The sequence below is a fragment of the Nelumbo lutea genome, chromosome 2 (assembly GCF_056320005.1).
Source record: "Nelumbo lutea isolate HS-2025 chromosome 2, American lotus-T2T, whole genome shotgun sequence".
Lineage (NCBI taxonomy): Eukaryota > Viridiplantae > Streptophyta > Magnoliopsida > Proteales > Nelumbonaceae > Nelumbo > Nelumbo lutea.
The window spans coordinates 23,984,347-23,999,161 of record NC_142685.1 but is presented as its reverse complement, the minus strand read 5'-3'; the positions used below and the strand labels follow the sequence as shown (position 1 = coordinate 23,999,161).

The window sequence follows — 14,815 nt, the reverse complement described above, 5'->3', positions numbered from 1 at the left end:
ACCGTATGCCCTCTCGTCGGTTAGAGTACAAAGCCCCACATCAACTTCTCTTTCCTAAGGCTTCCCTTCTTTCTATTCCTCCTCGTGCCTTTGGTTGTCGGTGTTTTGTCCAAAATCCGTCTCCCACCCGTGGGAAATTGGATTCTCGTGCTATCCCTTGCATATTTCTTGGTTACTCCTTCACTCAAAAGGGATATCGTTGTTTTGATCATGCTTCTCGTAAATTCTATGTCTCCATGGATGTTTCTTTCTTTGAAGATGAGCATTTCTATTTTCTCCTCAGGGGGAGTGTAGGCATGAGGAGAAATTGGTTCAGCTTCCCTCTCTCCCTGACCTTCCACCTTTTCGTGTTTTTTCTCGTCGTCGCAAAGGCCAACCAAATTCAAGAGCTGTATAGAATCCGGAAGCTGTACCTCCAGTGCCACCAGACTCCTCGGGGGAGGATCATGCTCACTCAGGTATTTTGGCTCCCAATGATGTCCTTGAATCTATTGAAAATGATTCCTCTACTGCTAATGATTTTGACCGTCCTATTGCTCACAGGAAGGGTGTTAGATTGTGCACCACTAAACATCCCATTTCCAACTTTCTCTCCTATGAGAACATTTCATCCTCATTCCATGCCTTCCTTACCTCTATTGACAGTGTCCCTATCCCTAAGAATGTGGCAGAAGCTCTTTCAGTTCCTGAATGGACAAATGCCATGAGGGAAGAAATTAATGCTCTTCACAAAAATGGCACATGGGAACTTGTTGATCTTCATAAGGAAAAGGTTCTAGTTGGATATAAATGGGTGTTCACAGTCAAGCATAAGGCTGATGGAACAGTGGAAAGGTATAAAGCTCGCTTAGTGGCAAAGGGATTTGCTCAAGTGTATGGAGTTGATTATGTAGAAACTTTTGCCCCCGTTGCCAAGATGAATTCCATTAGAGTCATTTTCTCTCTTGTGGCTAATCTGGATTGGGTTTTACACCAGCTAGACAATGAACAGAAAGTGTGCAAGTTGAAGAAGTCCTTATACGGGCTGAAACAATCACCAAGAGCTTGGTTCAGCAGATTCCATGTGGCAGTTCAGCAGAAAGGATATAGGCAATGTCAATCAGATCACACACTGTTTGTGAAAAAAGGAGAAGGTAAAATTGTTGCTCTAATTGTATATGTGGATGACATAATTGTTACTGGTGATTTGGAGGATGAAATTCAGAAATTGAAACTTTTTCTTGCCACTCAGTTTGAAGTGAAGGATCTAGGACCTGCCAGATACTTCCTTGGAATTGAAGTTGCCCGATCAAAAGAAGGGTATCTTCATTTCTCAAAGGAAATACGTCCTAGATTTACTTCAGGACACTGGAAAGATGGGGGTGAAGCCAGTTGACTCTCCCATTGACCCCAACCATAAATTAGGTGACAACTGTGGTGAATCGCTCAAGGATGTGAAACAGTTTCAGAGACTTGTAGGGAGATTGTTATACCTTTCTATGACTCACCCAGACATTGCATATGTTGTTGGTGTCCTCAGTCAGTTCATGCATGCTCCTAGGTCTTCTCATCTTGAAGCAGCAGAGAGAATCCTCCGATATCTAAAGAAGTATCCGGGTACTGGTTTGTTGTTTCAAAAGCACGGACATTTGAAAGTTGAAGTTTATACAGATGCAGATTCGGCTGGATCCCAAAGTGACAGAAAGTCTACCAGTGGCTACTACACCTTTATAGGAGGGAACCTTGTTACATGGAGGAGTAAAAAGCAAAATGTGGTAGTTAGATCCAGTGTTGAAGCTGAATATCGTGCTATGGCCCACGGGGTTGCTGAAGGCATGTGGATAAAGAATTTGTTGGGGGAGTTAGGTTCCCCAGTGACCAAACCTATAACTCTATTTTGTGATAACAAAGCAGCTATAAGCATTGTTTCCAATCCAGTGCTACATGATAGAACAAAGCACATCGAAGTTGACAAGCATTTTATCAGAGAGAAAGTTATCACCAGCTTGTAGACATCTTTACAAAGGGTTTAAACCTTTCCAGACATCATGATCTTTGTGACAAGTTGGGCATGATTGATATCTATGCTCCAACTTGAGGGGGAGTGTTGTCAATTGCTTATGTATTCAGATTTAGTACCATAAGGGTACTGTTGTAATTTCTCCTTTGTTTATATTGTTCGATTGTACTAGTATAAATAATAAAATCATTCTTTCGCCCCCTAAGTTGTGGAGGGATTTCAGTCACTCGACTCATCTCTCTTCTCTCTTCTCCTCTCCTCTCTTCACTTGCTCTTGCTCAACAGGTTGTAACACTGCAAATCTATAACAACACAAGTACATGACTGTGCCACTTTACAGAATAAATCATTTATAATGAATTCAACAGGACAGATTTGGATATCTGTGACATGATTGTATTGGATTTTATTGTTCATCTCTTTTTTTTTTTTTTTTTTTTTTTTGCTTTTCATGTGTAAAAATGTATCCTTTTTTAAGGGCATATATTCCTCCTTGTACATTTTTTATAAATTAAGTTACAGACACAGTTACTGTTGGAATAATGTTAGAATAACTTAGTTGCAGTTGTTAGGGCCTGTTTGTCTAATTAAAGTGTTTTTTTATTTCGTTTTTTATTTCTGTTATGTCTGTTATTGTACTCAGGGGCACAAGGGTCTTTTCCCTTGTTATTTTTGTCGCCCTATATATATTAAATAAACACTGGCGCCGCCAGTATTGTTGCATTGCAAACTCTCTCTTTTCTTTTCTTTTCTCTTCTCTTCTCTTCTCTTCTCTTCTCTCCTCTTCCACCTATCTCTGGCCGGCTACACTGCCAAGATGGTATCAGAGCAGGAATACTGATTAAAAGAGAGTAGACCGATCAAACCTACTGTCAAGAGAAGATCGATCAACCCTACTGATTAGTGGAACATGCTAGCAGAAAGGAAATCTGATTCTGGACTACAGGATAGCTACGACTAGTACAGTTCTTCCTCTATTTTTTCTCCTCTTTACTCTCCTTGATCATGGGCCGAGTGAAAACCCTATGAATCTGGGGCGGCTGAATGCTATCGAACCTGTGTAACCCTAGTTGTCTTGGATCGTGTGATCCTGTTGATGTGTTAAGACAACTGTAGGTCAATGCTGACCTGTCCTCTCAATGGTTTGAGTTGACTATAAGCAAGAAGGATCTCTCCTGCTGATTAGTGGCTGTTAGCCATTCTAGAATTCTGATAGGCAGGTCTGAAACTGCCAAATATTACCTCAGTTTTGTCCAGAATTTGGTACGGTTTGTGCACAATCTGGTTGGTAAACCCTAGTGTGTGGGTGTGAACTGAGTGGAGCATTGCTTTGTGGAGTAAGGAGGGGTCCTAAATCCGGTGTGTGAGACTGAGTAACTACTTGACCATGTCGACTGAGAAATCTGCTACATCAGAAATCTCAGGGAGCCACAATGGAGTGAGTGGGGGAATGGATATGAGCTTTCCCATGGTTGTCATTCCCTTTGATGGTCTAAATTACCTTGAGTGGTCTAGGGGGATAAAACTCTACATCACTGCTAGGGGGCGAATAGGATACATCAATGGGAGAGTAAAGGAACCGAAGTACGGAAGTGCTGAGCATGATAGGTGGGACCAAGAGAACAGTATGGTGATGTCTTGGCTCTTGGTTTCAATGCTGCCACAAGGAAGACCTTTATGTGGGCTGAAACTGCTTGTGAGATATGGGAACAAGCGAAATCCACTTATTCAGAACAGAGACACTATGCCAAGATATATCAACTACAAGCATAATCTTCTACTTGCAAGCAGGGGGAGAGGAGTCTCTCGATGTACTATTCTGATTTGACATCAATATGGAAAGAACTTGATCACTATCAGAATGTGAATTGGAAGTGTGATGAAGATGCAAAAGCCTATAAGTCACTTGTATCACAGCAACGCGTGTTTGCCTTTCTCCTAGGGCTGAATCAGTCATATGAGTCCATCAGGGTACAAATCTTGGGTAGTAAAGACTTGCCATTAGTCCAGGAGGTGTATGCCTTGGTGCAGTCAGAAGAAAGCAGAAGAAGTGTGATGAATGGTGTAGAAGGGGAGTCAGTTGCCCTAGCGGTCCGGGGAAATTCAGATACAAATGTCGGAGGTGGTTTTAAAAGGGGTGACACTCAGAAAAAAAACATAAGATAAAAGCAAGCTTTGGTGCACTCACTGCTAGAAGACACGACACACTAAAGATACATGCTGGTATCTCCATGGAAAACCTAAATGGGCACAGGATTTGGGTAAGAAGTCAGCACCGGATCAGGGCAAGAAACCAGGCCAACAGAATCAAAGAAGGTATAACTCAGCTAATCTGGCATCGACAAAGACTAGTCCTTCCGTAACTCAGGAGAGACATCCCGGTTCTGACCCTAAGGAAGATATTATCAATTCCTTCCGTGAACATTTGGAATTGTATGGTAGGACTCTCCGCCAGGTGGATTCTAGGCTTACTCCTACCTCATTTGCGTCTACATCAGGTAATGCCACAGCCTTCCATGTGTCATCTCATACTACTGATTCACCTTGGATTATTGACTCCGGAGCCTCAAATCACATGACCGGTAAGTCAAATTTGTTCCAGACATATAACCTTCTCTCTGGGAGAGATAAGGTAAGACTGGCTGATGGCTCTTTTTCTATCATAGCTGGTCGAGGCACCATATCTCTCCCACTTGGCCTTACTCTTCCAAATGTCCTGCATGTTCCGAAATTACCTATTAATTTGTTGTCTATTAGTAGTATTACTCACTCTTTGAACTGCTCAATCACTTTTTTTCCGTCTTCATGTGTGTTTCAGGATTTGACCTCGGGGAAGACGATTGGTAGAGGAAGCATGGTGGATAGTCTCTACGTGTTGGAGAATAATGCTGGTCTAGTGGCGACTGAGTCCACAAGTTCGGCGAGTGAGAGTCAGGCCTATTTATGGCATAGTCGTTTAGGTCATCTTTCCTTTGAGTCGTTAAAAGTTATGTTCCCAAAGATTTTTGAGTCATTGTCAGTGAGTCAGTTATAGTGTCAAACTTGTCAGTTGAGTAAGCATTGTAGAAGCTCTTTACCTTTAAGAAATAAAAGATCTGAATTTCCATTTCATATTGTTTATTCTGATGTTTGGGGCCCTGTTACTCTACCTACTGCGGCTGGTTATAACTATTTTGTTACGTTGATTGATGATTATTCTCGATACACTTGGGTTTATCCTATGCGATCTCGAGATGAAGTGCCACAAATTGTGAAAGATTTCCAACGCATGGTGTTCACTCAGTTCCAAACGGAAATTCATATTTTCCAGTCGGACAATGCAAAGGAATATTTCCATAGTGATCTCACGAAGTTCTTTGCTTCGAGTGGGTCACTTCAGCGAAGCTCTTGTGCCAGGACACCCCAACAAAATGGTGTGGCTGAACGAAAAAATCGTCATCTACTCGAAGTTGCTCGTGGCTTGCTGATTCATATGAATGTGTCGAAACAGTTCTGGATGGATGCAGTATTGTGTGCGACATATATCATCAATCGCATGCCCTCTCGGCTACTAGAGTATAAGGCCCCACATCATCTCTTGTTCCCTACAGCCCCGCTATCCACCATTCCGATGCGTGTCTTTGGGTGTCGTTGTTTTGTCCACAACCTATCACCTACTCGTGGTAAACTTGACCCCCGGGCTATTCCTTGTGTTTTTCTTGGTTACCCCTCATCTCAAAAGGGGTATCGTTGCTATGATCCCATTGCCCGTAAGTACTATGTTTCCATTGATGTCTCATTCTTTGAGAGTCAACCGTTCTTCTCGGTTTCTCCTCAGGGGGAGAGTAGGGTTGAGGAGAAACAGGCGACGACTTAGATTTAACTACCTCCTTTACCCGATCCTCCTCTGTTCCGGGTTTTCCATCGTCGTCATAAGAGCCAACAGAGTTCAAGAGCCGTGGAGTCGGTTACTATGCAACCAACATCATCGGATTCACCCGAGGCAGATCCGTCTCATCAGCCAGGTACACTTGCTCCCATTGCTCCTTTACATGTTGATTCACATGTCCCCAATGATCTTAATATTCCTATTGCTAAGAGAAAGGGTGTTAGATCTTGTACCACTAATCATCCTATCTCTAACTTTGTGTCCTATGAGCATGTTTCACCCTTGTACCGTGCCTTCCTCTCCTCTGTGGACAGTGTTCCCATCCCTAAGACCGTGGTAGAAGCTTTGTCAAAACCCGAATGGACAGATGCAATACAGGAAGAAATTGATGCCGTACATAAAAATGGTACGTGGGAGTTGGTAGATCTTCCTGAGGGGAAGGACCAGTGGGGTGCAAGTGGGTGTTCATAGTGAAACACAAAGCTGATGGAACTATTGAAAGGTACAAGGCTAGACTGGTAGCAAGAGGCTTCACACAGGTATATGGAGTAGACTATGCAGACTTTTGCCCCTGTAGTGAAGATGAACTCCATCTGGATTCTCCTTTCCTTGGCAGCAAATCTTGACTGGGATCTTCACCAATTGGACATCAAGAATGCCTTCTTGAATGGTGACTTGGAAGAGGAGGTGTACATGACCCAACCCCCAGGGTTCTGTGCCAGAGGCAGTGAACAAAAGGTGTGCAGGTTGAAAAAGTCCCTATATGGATTGAAACAATCACCTCGGGCTTGGTTTAGTAAGTTCCATGTAGCAGTCCAACAAATGGGATTCAAACAATGCCAATCAGATCATACCTTGTTTGTAAAAAGAGGTGAAGGTAAAATTGCAGCACTTATTGTGTATGTGGATGACATAGTGATCACAGGAGATTGGGAGGCTGAAATCCAGAGACTAAAAAAATTCTTAGCCACTAAATTTGAGGTGAAGGATCTAGGCCCCTTACGATACTTCCTTGGAATTGAAGTTGCCCGCTCTCACAAGGGCATCTTTATTTCCCAACAGAAGTATGTACTAGATCTACTATAAGATACAGGCAAGTTGGGGGTAAAACCATCTGACTCACCTATTGAACCTAATCACCATCTGAGAGACAGTCAAGGAGAGTTTTTGAAAGATGTAAAGATGTTCCAGAGACTGGTGGGGAGACTTCTGTATTTGTCTATGACCAGGTCTGATATTGCCTATGCAGTGGGTGTCCTTAGTCAATTCATGCACAGCCCGATGACAACTCACTTTGAAGCTGCAGAGAGGATCTTGAGATATCTCAAGAAGTTTCCTGGGGCTGGTTTGTTGTTCCAGAAACACAGTCACTTAAAAGTGGAAGTATATACTGATGTAGATTGGGCAGGAGCAGTCAATGACCGAAAGTCCACCAGTGGTTATTGTGCCTTTGTAGGGGGAAACTTTGTCACATGGAGAAGCAAAAAACAAAGTGTGGTGGCTAGATCCAGTGCTGAAGCAGAATATAGAGCGATGGCTCATGGGGTTGCGGAAATCATGTGGATAAGAAATCTGTTAGGTGAACTGGGTTTTGCAGTAAACAATCCTACTTCACTCTACTGTGACAATAAAGCAGCCATCAATATTGTTGCTAATCCAGTTCTGCATGATAGGACAAAACACATTGAAGTAGACAAACATTTTATCAGAGAGAAACTTGAAAGTGGAGAAGTGTGCACGCCATATGTCAACTCGGAAGAGCAACTTGTAGATATCTTCACCAAAGGTCTTCATCATGTGCGGCACAAAGATTTGTGTGACAAGTTGGGCATGATTGACATCTATGCTCCAACTTGAGGGGGAGTGTTGGAATAATGTTAGAATAACTTAGTTGCAGTTGTTAGGGCCTGTTTGTCTAATTAAAGTGTTTTTTTATTTCATTTTTTATTTCTGTTATGTCTGTTATTGTACTCAGGGGCACAAGGGTTTTTTCCCTTGTTATTTTTGTCACCCTATATATATTAAATAAACATTGGCGCCGCCAGTACTGTTGCATTGCAAACTCTCTCTTTTCTTTTCTCTTCTCTCCTCTTCCACCTATCTCTGGTCGGCTACACTGCCAAGAGTTACCAATCAAAAAGATAAGGACAATGCCACCAAGGAAAAACCCAGAAAGCTACCAAAGTAATTAATGGTCCAAAAGGGAGGCCCTATGGTTGCTGATGAATGAACAGTCCCATCATTTACCCAACTAAAAGATACTAACGCTCAGTTTGGAAGAGTACAAATACAAATATGTACAGTGCAAATACATACAAAATACAAGTTTTGCACTCTATGTATTTGTATTTGTACTTGTTGAAGTCCGACCTGCCCTAGAATTTTGTCTTGTTCGTTGACTGTAAAGTAAAGTGAACAGCAAGAAGTAGAAGTAGGAGAGGAAAGAAGAAGAGAAAAAAGAGAGGTCTGGTTCGAATTAGAGGAAAAAGTTATCCCTAGATTCGGCCAGACCTGTTATTATATTATTAACTTATTGGAAAAGATTTAAGTGCCCTTATTTAAGTAAGAGGCACTCGAACTAACATAACAGTACACATCAACATTCTCAACAAGTGCAAAGACCAAAATACCCCTTCACTAACACCACTAACACTCCCCCTCAAGCTGGTGAGTATATATCATATAATCCCAGCTTGTTACATATGTAGTCCACTCTCCCCCGACTCAAACCTTTTGTAAACAAGTCTGCCCACTGGTTTCCCGTACTAACATATGCAATTTCTATCACTCCATTCAGCACCTTCTCTCTCACAAAATGACAGTCAACTTCGATGTGCTTGGTTCTTTCATGAAACACCGGATTGGAAGAGATATGAATCGCTGCCTAATTGTCACAATAGAGCTTCATTGGAGTACTGATGTCATATCCTATCTCCTGTAGAAGGTTCCTTAGCCACACTAATTCACAAGCAGTATGTGCCATGGCCCTATATTTTGCTTCTGCACTGCTTCTTTCCACAACTGTTTGCTTCTTACTTTTCCACGTTACCAGGTTACCCCCCAAAAAGGTGCAATAGCCTGTGGTAGATCGTCTATCAGACATAGAACCTGCCCAATCAGCATCAGTGTACCCTTCTACTACCAGTTTTCCACCACTCTTGTACAGCAAAGCACAACCAGGAGCTCCTTTCAGATACCTCACAATCCTTTGGCAACCAGTCGCGCCTTCAGGCGCTCGACACGACCATCTGGCAAGTACTTAACACTATACACCCACTTACAACCGACAACCTGCTTCCCAGGAGGAAGAGCGGTGAAGTCCCAAGTGTGATTATGATGCAGAGCAGAGAGCTCTTCTTCCATAGCACGGCACCACTCTGGAGAGGTAAGGGCTTCCTGGACATCCTTAGGAACAACCACGAAGGATAACAAAGAGATGAACTGGCAATGGGAGGCGGAGAGGTGAGTAAGGTGTAGGTACGTTTACCTTTCCGAAAGGCAATAGGAAGATCTAGGTCGGAAGCTGGTGTTGGAGCTGGAGCTAGATCTGTCGACGGTGATGAAGTCGGAGGAGCTACAGCCGGTACACGCGGGCGATGTGTATACACGTGACGGATGGGTGGACAGTCAACAGACGGTGGCACCGGAGGCAAGGACGTAGGCATGATTGGAACCAGAGGAGGTGGATCAGCCACAGGAAGAGGAAGAGGAGGTGGTGATGTGGAGGAAGCAGCATCACCAGACCCCATGAAGAGTGGGGTAGACTCGAAGAATGTAACATCAGCACATATCAAGGAACGACGAGAACTGGGATGATAACACTTGTACCCTTTCTGAGTTCGGGAATATCCAAAGAAGATACACTTCAGGGAACGTGCATCTAACTTATCGGTCCCGGGACCCAGATTATGAACGAAGCAGACCCACCCAAATACCCGAGGAGGAAGCGGAAACGGAGACATGTTGGGGAATAAGACATTAAAAGGAGAACGACCATCAAGAATAGACGTGGGCATCCGATTAATTAAGAAACAAGAGGTGAGCATTGCATCGCTCCAAAAGGTTTTGGGAACATTCATGTGGTGCATGAGGGAGCGTGCCGTTTCTACAAGATGTCGGTTCTTTCTCTCAGCAACCCCATTATGTTGCGGAGTGTAGGCACAGGAAGTTTGGTGTATAATGCCATGTTGGTCCAAGTATTCTTGAAAAGATGAAGACAAGTATTCATGACCATTATCAGAACGGAAAATTTTGATGTGAACGCCAAATTGATTGCGGATCTCAGCATAAATTTCTGGAAGATGGCAAATAATTCACTTCTTTTTTTCATTAAATAGAGTCACATCATTCTTGAACAGTCATCAACAAAAATAACAATATCTGTATCCATTATATGACATCTCTTTATAAGGACCCCAAACATCTGAATGAATTAAAGAAAAAAGACTCGACACACAGTTATCGACCCTAGAACGAAAGGGAACACGATGGTGTTTCCCAAATTGACATGACTCACAATCTAAAACAGAAAGTCGACTCAATGAAAGGACTAAGGATTGCAACATTTTCAACGAAGGATGACCAAATCTACAATGCCACTAGAGAGGAGAAATGGATGACTGAAGGGCCGTTGACGTTCTTCCACCACCATCAAGATAATACGGTCCATCGGCTTCATGCCCTCCACCAATCTTCATCCCCATCTTGAGATCCTGAAAAACACACATAGAGGGGTAAAATGTGATGGAGCACTTAAGGGACTTGGTCAGCTTACTAACAGACATAAGATTAAATGGAAGCTTAAGTACAAATAAAACAGAGGATAGGGATACAGGGTCTAGGTCAACATTACCAACACCACAGATAGATGATGTGAAGCCATTAGCAAGGGTAACAGATTGTGATGTTGAGCAATGGGTGAGAGATGAAAACACACCTGGAGTTCCTGTCATGTGATCGGAGGCTCTAGAGTCAATAATCCAGGGGTTGGGTGTGGATGCCAAACAAGCCATACCTGAGTGTGCAAAGGTAGTTGTGTTCTGCTGCGACTTGGATTGAACAAACCTTTCATACTCATCCCGAGGAACACTCACCATCTCTTTGCCTGGACCATCTGAGGGAGTAGAAGGCATCGGATCAGCTGCCCAGTTCTCCTGTCTAGAACTGAAACTGGTGTCACTAGTCATGGCATGGTTGGCCCACGTCGAGGGAGGACCATGTAAGTCATAGCAGTAGTTAATAGTATGTCCATCCAAACCACAATGAGCAGACTTCCGTGGACCCGAGCCACATCCTCTACCACGAGCTCCCCCTGGATCTCTGCCTCCAGTACGACCACCACCACAGATATGTGTAGGTCCACCACTACCACTCCTGCCAGGCTGGGCTCCTCGAGCCCCACTTCTGCCACCTCGACCTCTCGATACTACAAATGCTGATTTATTTAAGACATTAGAATCCATAGATCCAATGGAAACCCTCCGAAGACGAGCAAACACCTCCTCTAAAGATGGAAGAGCAGATCCCCCTAGTATCTGGGCTCATACTGGTTCATACTTAGACTTCAGCCCCACCAGAAACCATGTCACATCAAGCTGCTCTCGCTATTGCTGTTGAACTTTGATATTAGAAGTGAGAGGATGATAGACGTTTAACTCATTACGGATATTTCTCACACTGGCGTAGTACTCCTCAAGGCTCTGATTTCCCTGTTGCAGATTGAAGTATTCCTGATACAGTTGATATACCCTAGTGGTATTATCCTGACCTGAATACAGTTTCTTAGCATGATCCTACACCTCTTTGGCTGTGTCAAGAAACATGAAGTTCACACTGATTCTGGGTTCCATACTGTTCCACAACCATGTGATGATCTATGCATTTTCCTGTTCTCAGTCTTCATACTCCTGAGAATTAGCGGGGGGTTTCTCCTCTCTTATGTGCTTCACTTTCTTCTTCGCCTTCAGAAAAACCTCTACAGACTTGGCCCAAGGGACATAGTTCTCTCCATTCAGTTTAATGGAGGTCATTTGGACATTCAGGTAGTCAGTAGATATCATGACACTAGGTTTACTATCACTGTTATTTACCATTGCCGAACTCCCTTATCACTGAATTCTGAGCACTACACACTGCACACTACACACAAACACTTCACCGAAATCTGCACACTGATTTCAACAGTAATAAATGCTGAGAACTGCAACACCACAAACCCTACTCACCAAAATCTGCACCCTGATTTCAGCAATATTAAATGCTGAAAACTGCAACACCACAAACCCTACTCACCAAAGTCTGCACACTAATTTCAGCAATATTAAATGCTGAAAACCACACTTGTAACACCACAAACCCTAATCCACAGCTACCGAAAGTTTCACCATTAAGTAGACACTATTGCCCTTCAAATCACACACAAACCAAAATAAACCCTAGCATACTGCAATCTGAAAACCAATCATACGAACTGTACTACACCCCTCGTGTATTCCATAACAGAAAATATGCATAAAAAGAAACTTTACCTCATCACCTGAAGGCCAACCACACGAAGGAATGAGTAACCACTGCACCACACGTACCAGCCCTAATTAGGGCTTAGAAACCACAGCAACCAATCACCAACGACACAATCGGAGGCAATAGAAACCTCCAAGGGAAGAGGGCGATCACTCCTTTTCAGCCCTTTTCCCAGTCTCCAACTCACAGCTGAGAAACCCAAGAGAAACCCTAGTTCAAATGCGCAGAAGACAGAATTCTAACAAGTCTGATTTGTTCAATGTGGCTCTGATACCATGTTGAAGTTCGACCTGCCCTCAAATTCTGTCTTGTTCGTTGACTATAAAGTAAAGTGAACAGCAAGAAGTAGAAGTAGGAGAGGAAAGAAGAAGAGAGAAAAGAGAGAAGGTCTGGTTCGAATTAGAGGAAAAAGTTATCCCTAGATTCGGCCAGACCTGTTATTATATTATTAACTTATTGGAAAAGACTTAAGTGCCCTTATTTAAGTAAGAGGCACTCGAACTAATATAACAGTACACATCAACATTTTCAACAAGTGCAAAGACCAAAATACCCCTTCACTAACACCACTAACAGTACTCCTTCCCAACTAAGCCTAAGCAATGCCATCAGGAGCAAAACTAAAATCACAATGATTGATCTACTAATCGAACTGTTTTCAGATAGCTTCAAGGTTATGGTTTCCTTGTTAGAAAACAGTGCAACTGTATCACAATGCAAACCACTTGAAAAATGATTTAGGTATTCCATCAATCTATTATTGGTATTGAAATATGAAGCAAGAGGTTATTTAGGAGATACAAGGTCGACGCAAGAAGGGCCTCCTTCAGTGAACCCAAGTTTCCAGATGGCACATAATGAGTCCCAAGTCCTACATATAATGCATCAGAAGGAGAAGAAATCCTTTTTCCAGTCATTCCAAGATAAGCACCTGCAACGCAGAAAGCACTGCCTCAAGCAAATAGCATGAAGAAGGATATAAAAGCCACACAAACAAAATACCCTGAAGAGCACAAGTGATAAAACAGAAGTAAACAAATAAAACCTTGTTTAGAGGTAACCTCTATGAAATTCCCATCAATTAGATAAGATAAATAGATAATCTATGGGTAGAAGGAAAATTAACCCCCCCCCCCCAATTGCAGGCCCTGCCAAGATTGGATTAGACTTGGGCCATTCATACCAAGGACAGCTTAGACCTGGTTCTGAAAAATAGTGAGGCCATTACCCAATTTTGGTCCCAGCTACCTGGGGTCTTGGGAGGAGTGGACTGGATAGGGTCCTAACCTTTGACATCTTTTTGCACAAAAATGTCTGCTCTCAGACTCAAACCCACATTCTTACACTTGACAGCCTGAGATTTTACCATTACACCAAGTAATGGTCCTTTTTGAAAAATAACGAGAAACTTGAAAAAAGAAACTCATTAATGAAAAATGTTCTTAACCATTCTGATGACAAGCAACATACTCAAGCTGACATTCTTACACTTGAAAGCATGAGGTTTTACCATTGCACCAAGTAATGGCCCCTTTTGAAAAATAACAAGAAATTGAAAAAAGAAACTCATTAATGAAAAATGTTTTTAACCATTCTGATGACAAGCAACATACATATAAGATATGAGTGGGTTAACATAGAATATTTCTTCAGTAGGTCAACCAATTCTGCAGTGTCTTTCTTTTTTTTTTTTTTTTTTGATCAATAATTCTGCAGTGTCTTTCAAACAACATATTTTCAATAAATAGAATTATATGCATGGACATTCAAACACCTATGATTTTAGATTTCCACATTAATCCTAATTGCATGATCCAAATGAATCATCAAGTCAAAGCAAGTATCAGCATATCAGATGGGATAACCACATCTATATCTGTTTCCCAGATTTCAAGAAATGAAGTCATTAAGCCATTTCCCATATCCATGTCCAAATACTTGCTAATATCTAGACATCTTAGACAGAAAAGGGAGTTTATTAATAATGAAATGTTCACCAGGTTTCTATCAGAATTTCAATGTTATTGACACCATCTCTTGTGCTTAAAAAGCAAAATATTGGACGTGGGAGGAACTGCCTCAATGAATAAAGAGGTTTACTTGCAAAGTTACAATTTGTAAATTAAAATATGTTTCTAGTAAGGTCATGCATCATAACATACAATGTCCAGATCTAGTACCACACAAATAAAGTGCAAGTAAAAATGAAGAAGAAGAATAGTTTATATGTGGAAAGTGAAAGACATACCAACTGAACCTCCTCCTGGACTACGTGCTGCAATGTAAGAAAATCCAACATCTGGAAACAAGCCAATTCCATTTTCTGGCATGGCAAGGACAGTTCTCTGAAGTGAACACCCAAAAGATAGAATGTCAAAATTCTATCAAAATTGAAGTCAGAAGACAATTCTAAATCATAACTATAC

General features: G+C 42.1%; 1 protein-coding gene across 1 annotated transcript in view; it reads right to left on the bottom strand.

Moving 5' to 3' along the window:
* LOC148869237 (3-hydroxyisobutyryl-CoA hydrolase-like protein 3, mitochondrial) overlaps nucleotides 1-14,815 on the bottom strand; it is a 41,836-nt gene that overhangs the window by 15,129 nt on the left and 11,892 nt on the right. The window contains exons 5-6 of the mRNA XM_088968055.1: nucleotides 14,638-14,734; nucleotides 13,191-13,320 (exon numbers count right to left, since the gene is read on the bottom strand). Of these exons, the coding sequence (XP_088824181.1) occupies nucleotides 13,191-13,320; nucleotides 14,638-14,734 (227 nt within the window). The remainder of the gene's footprint in view (nucleotides 1-13,190; nucleotides 13,321-14,637; nucleotides 14,735-14,815) is intronic.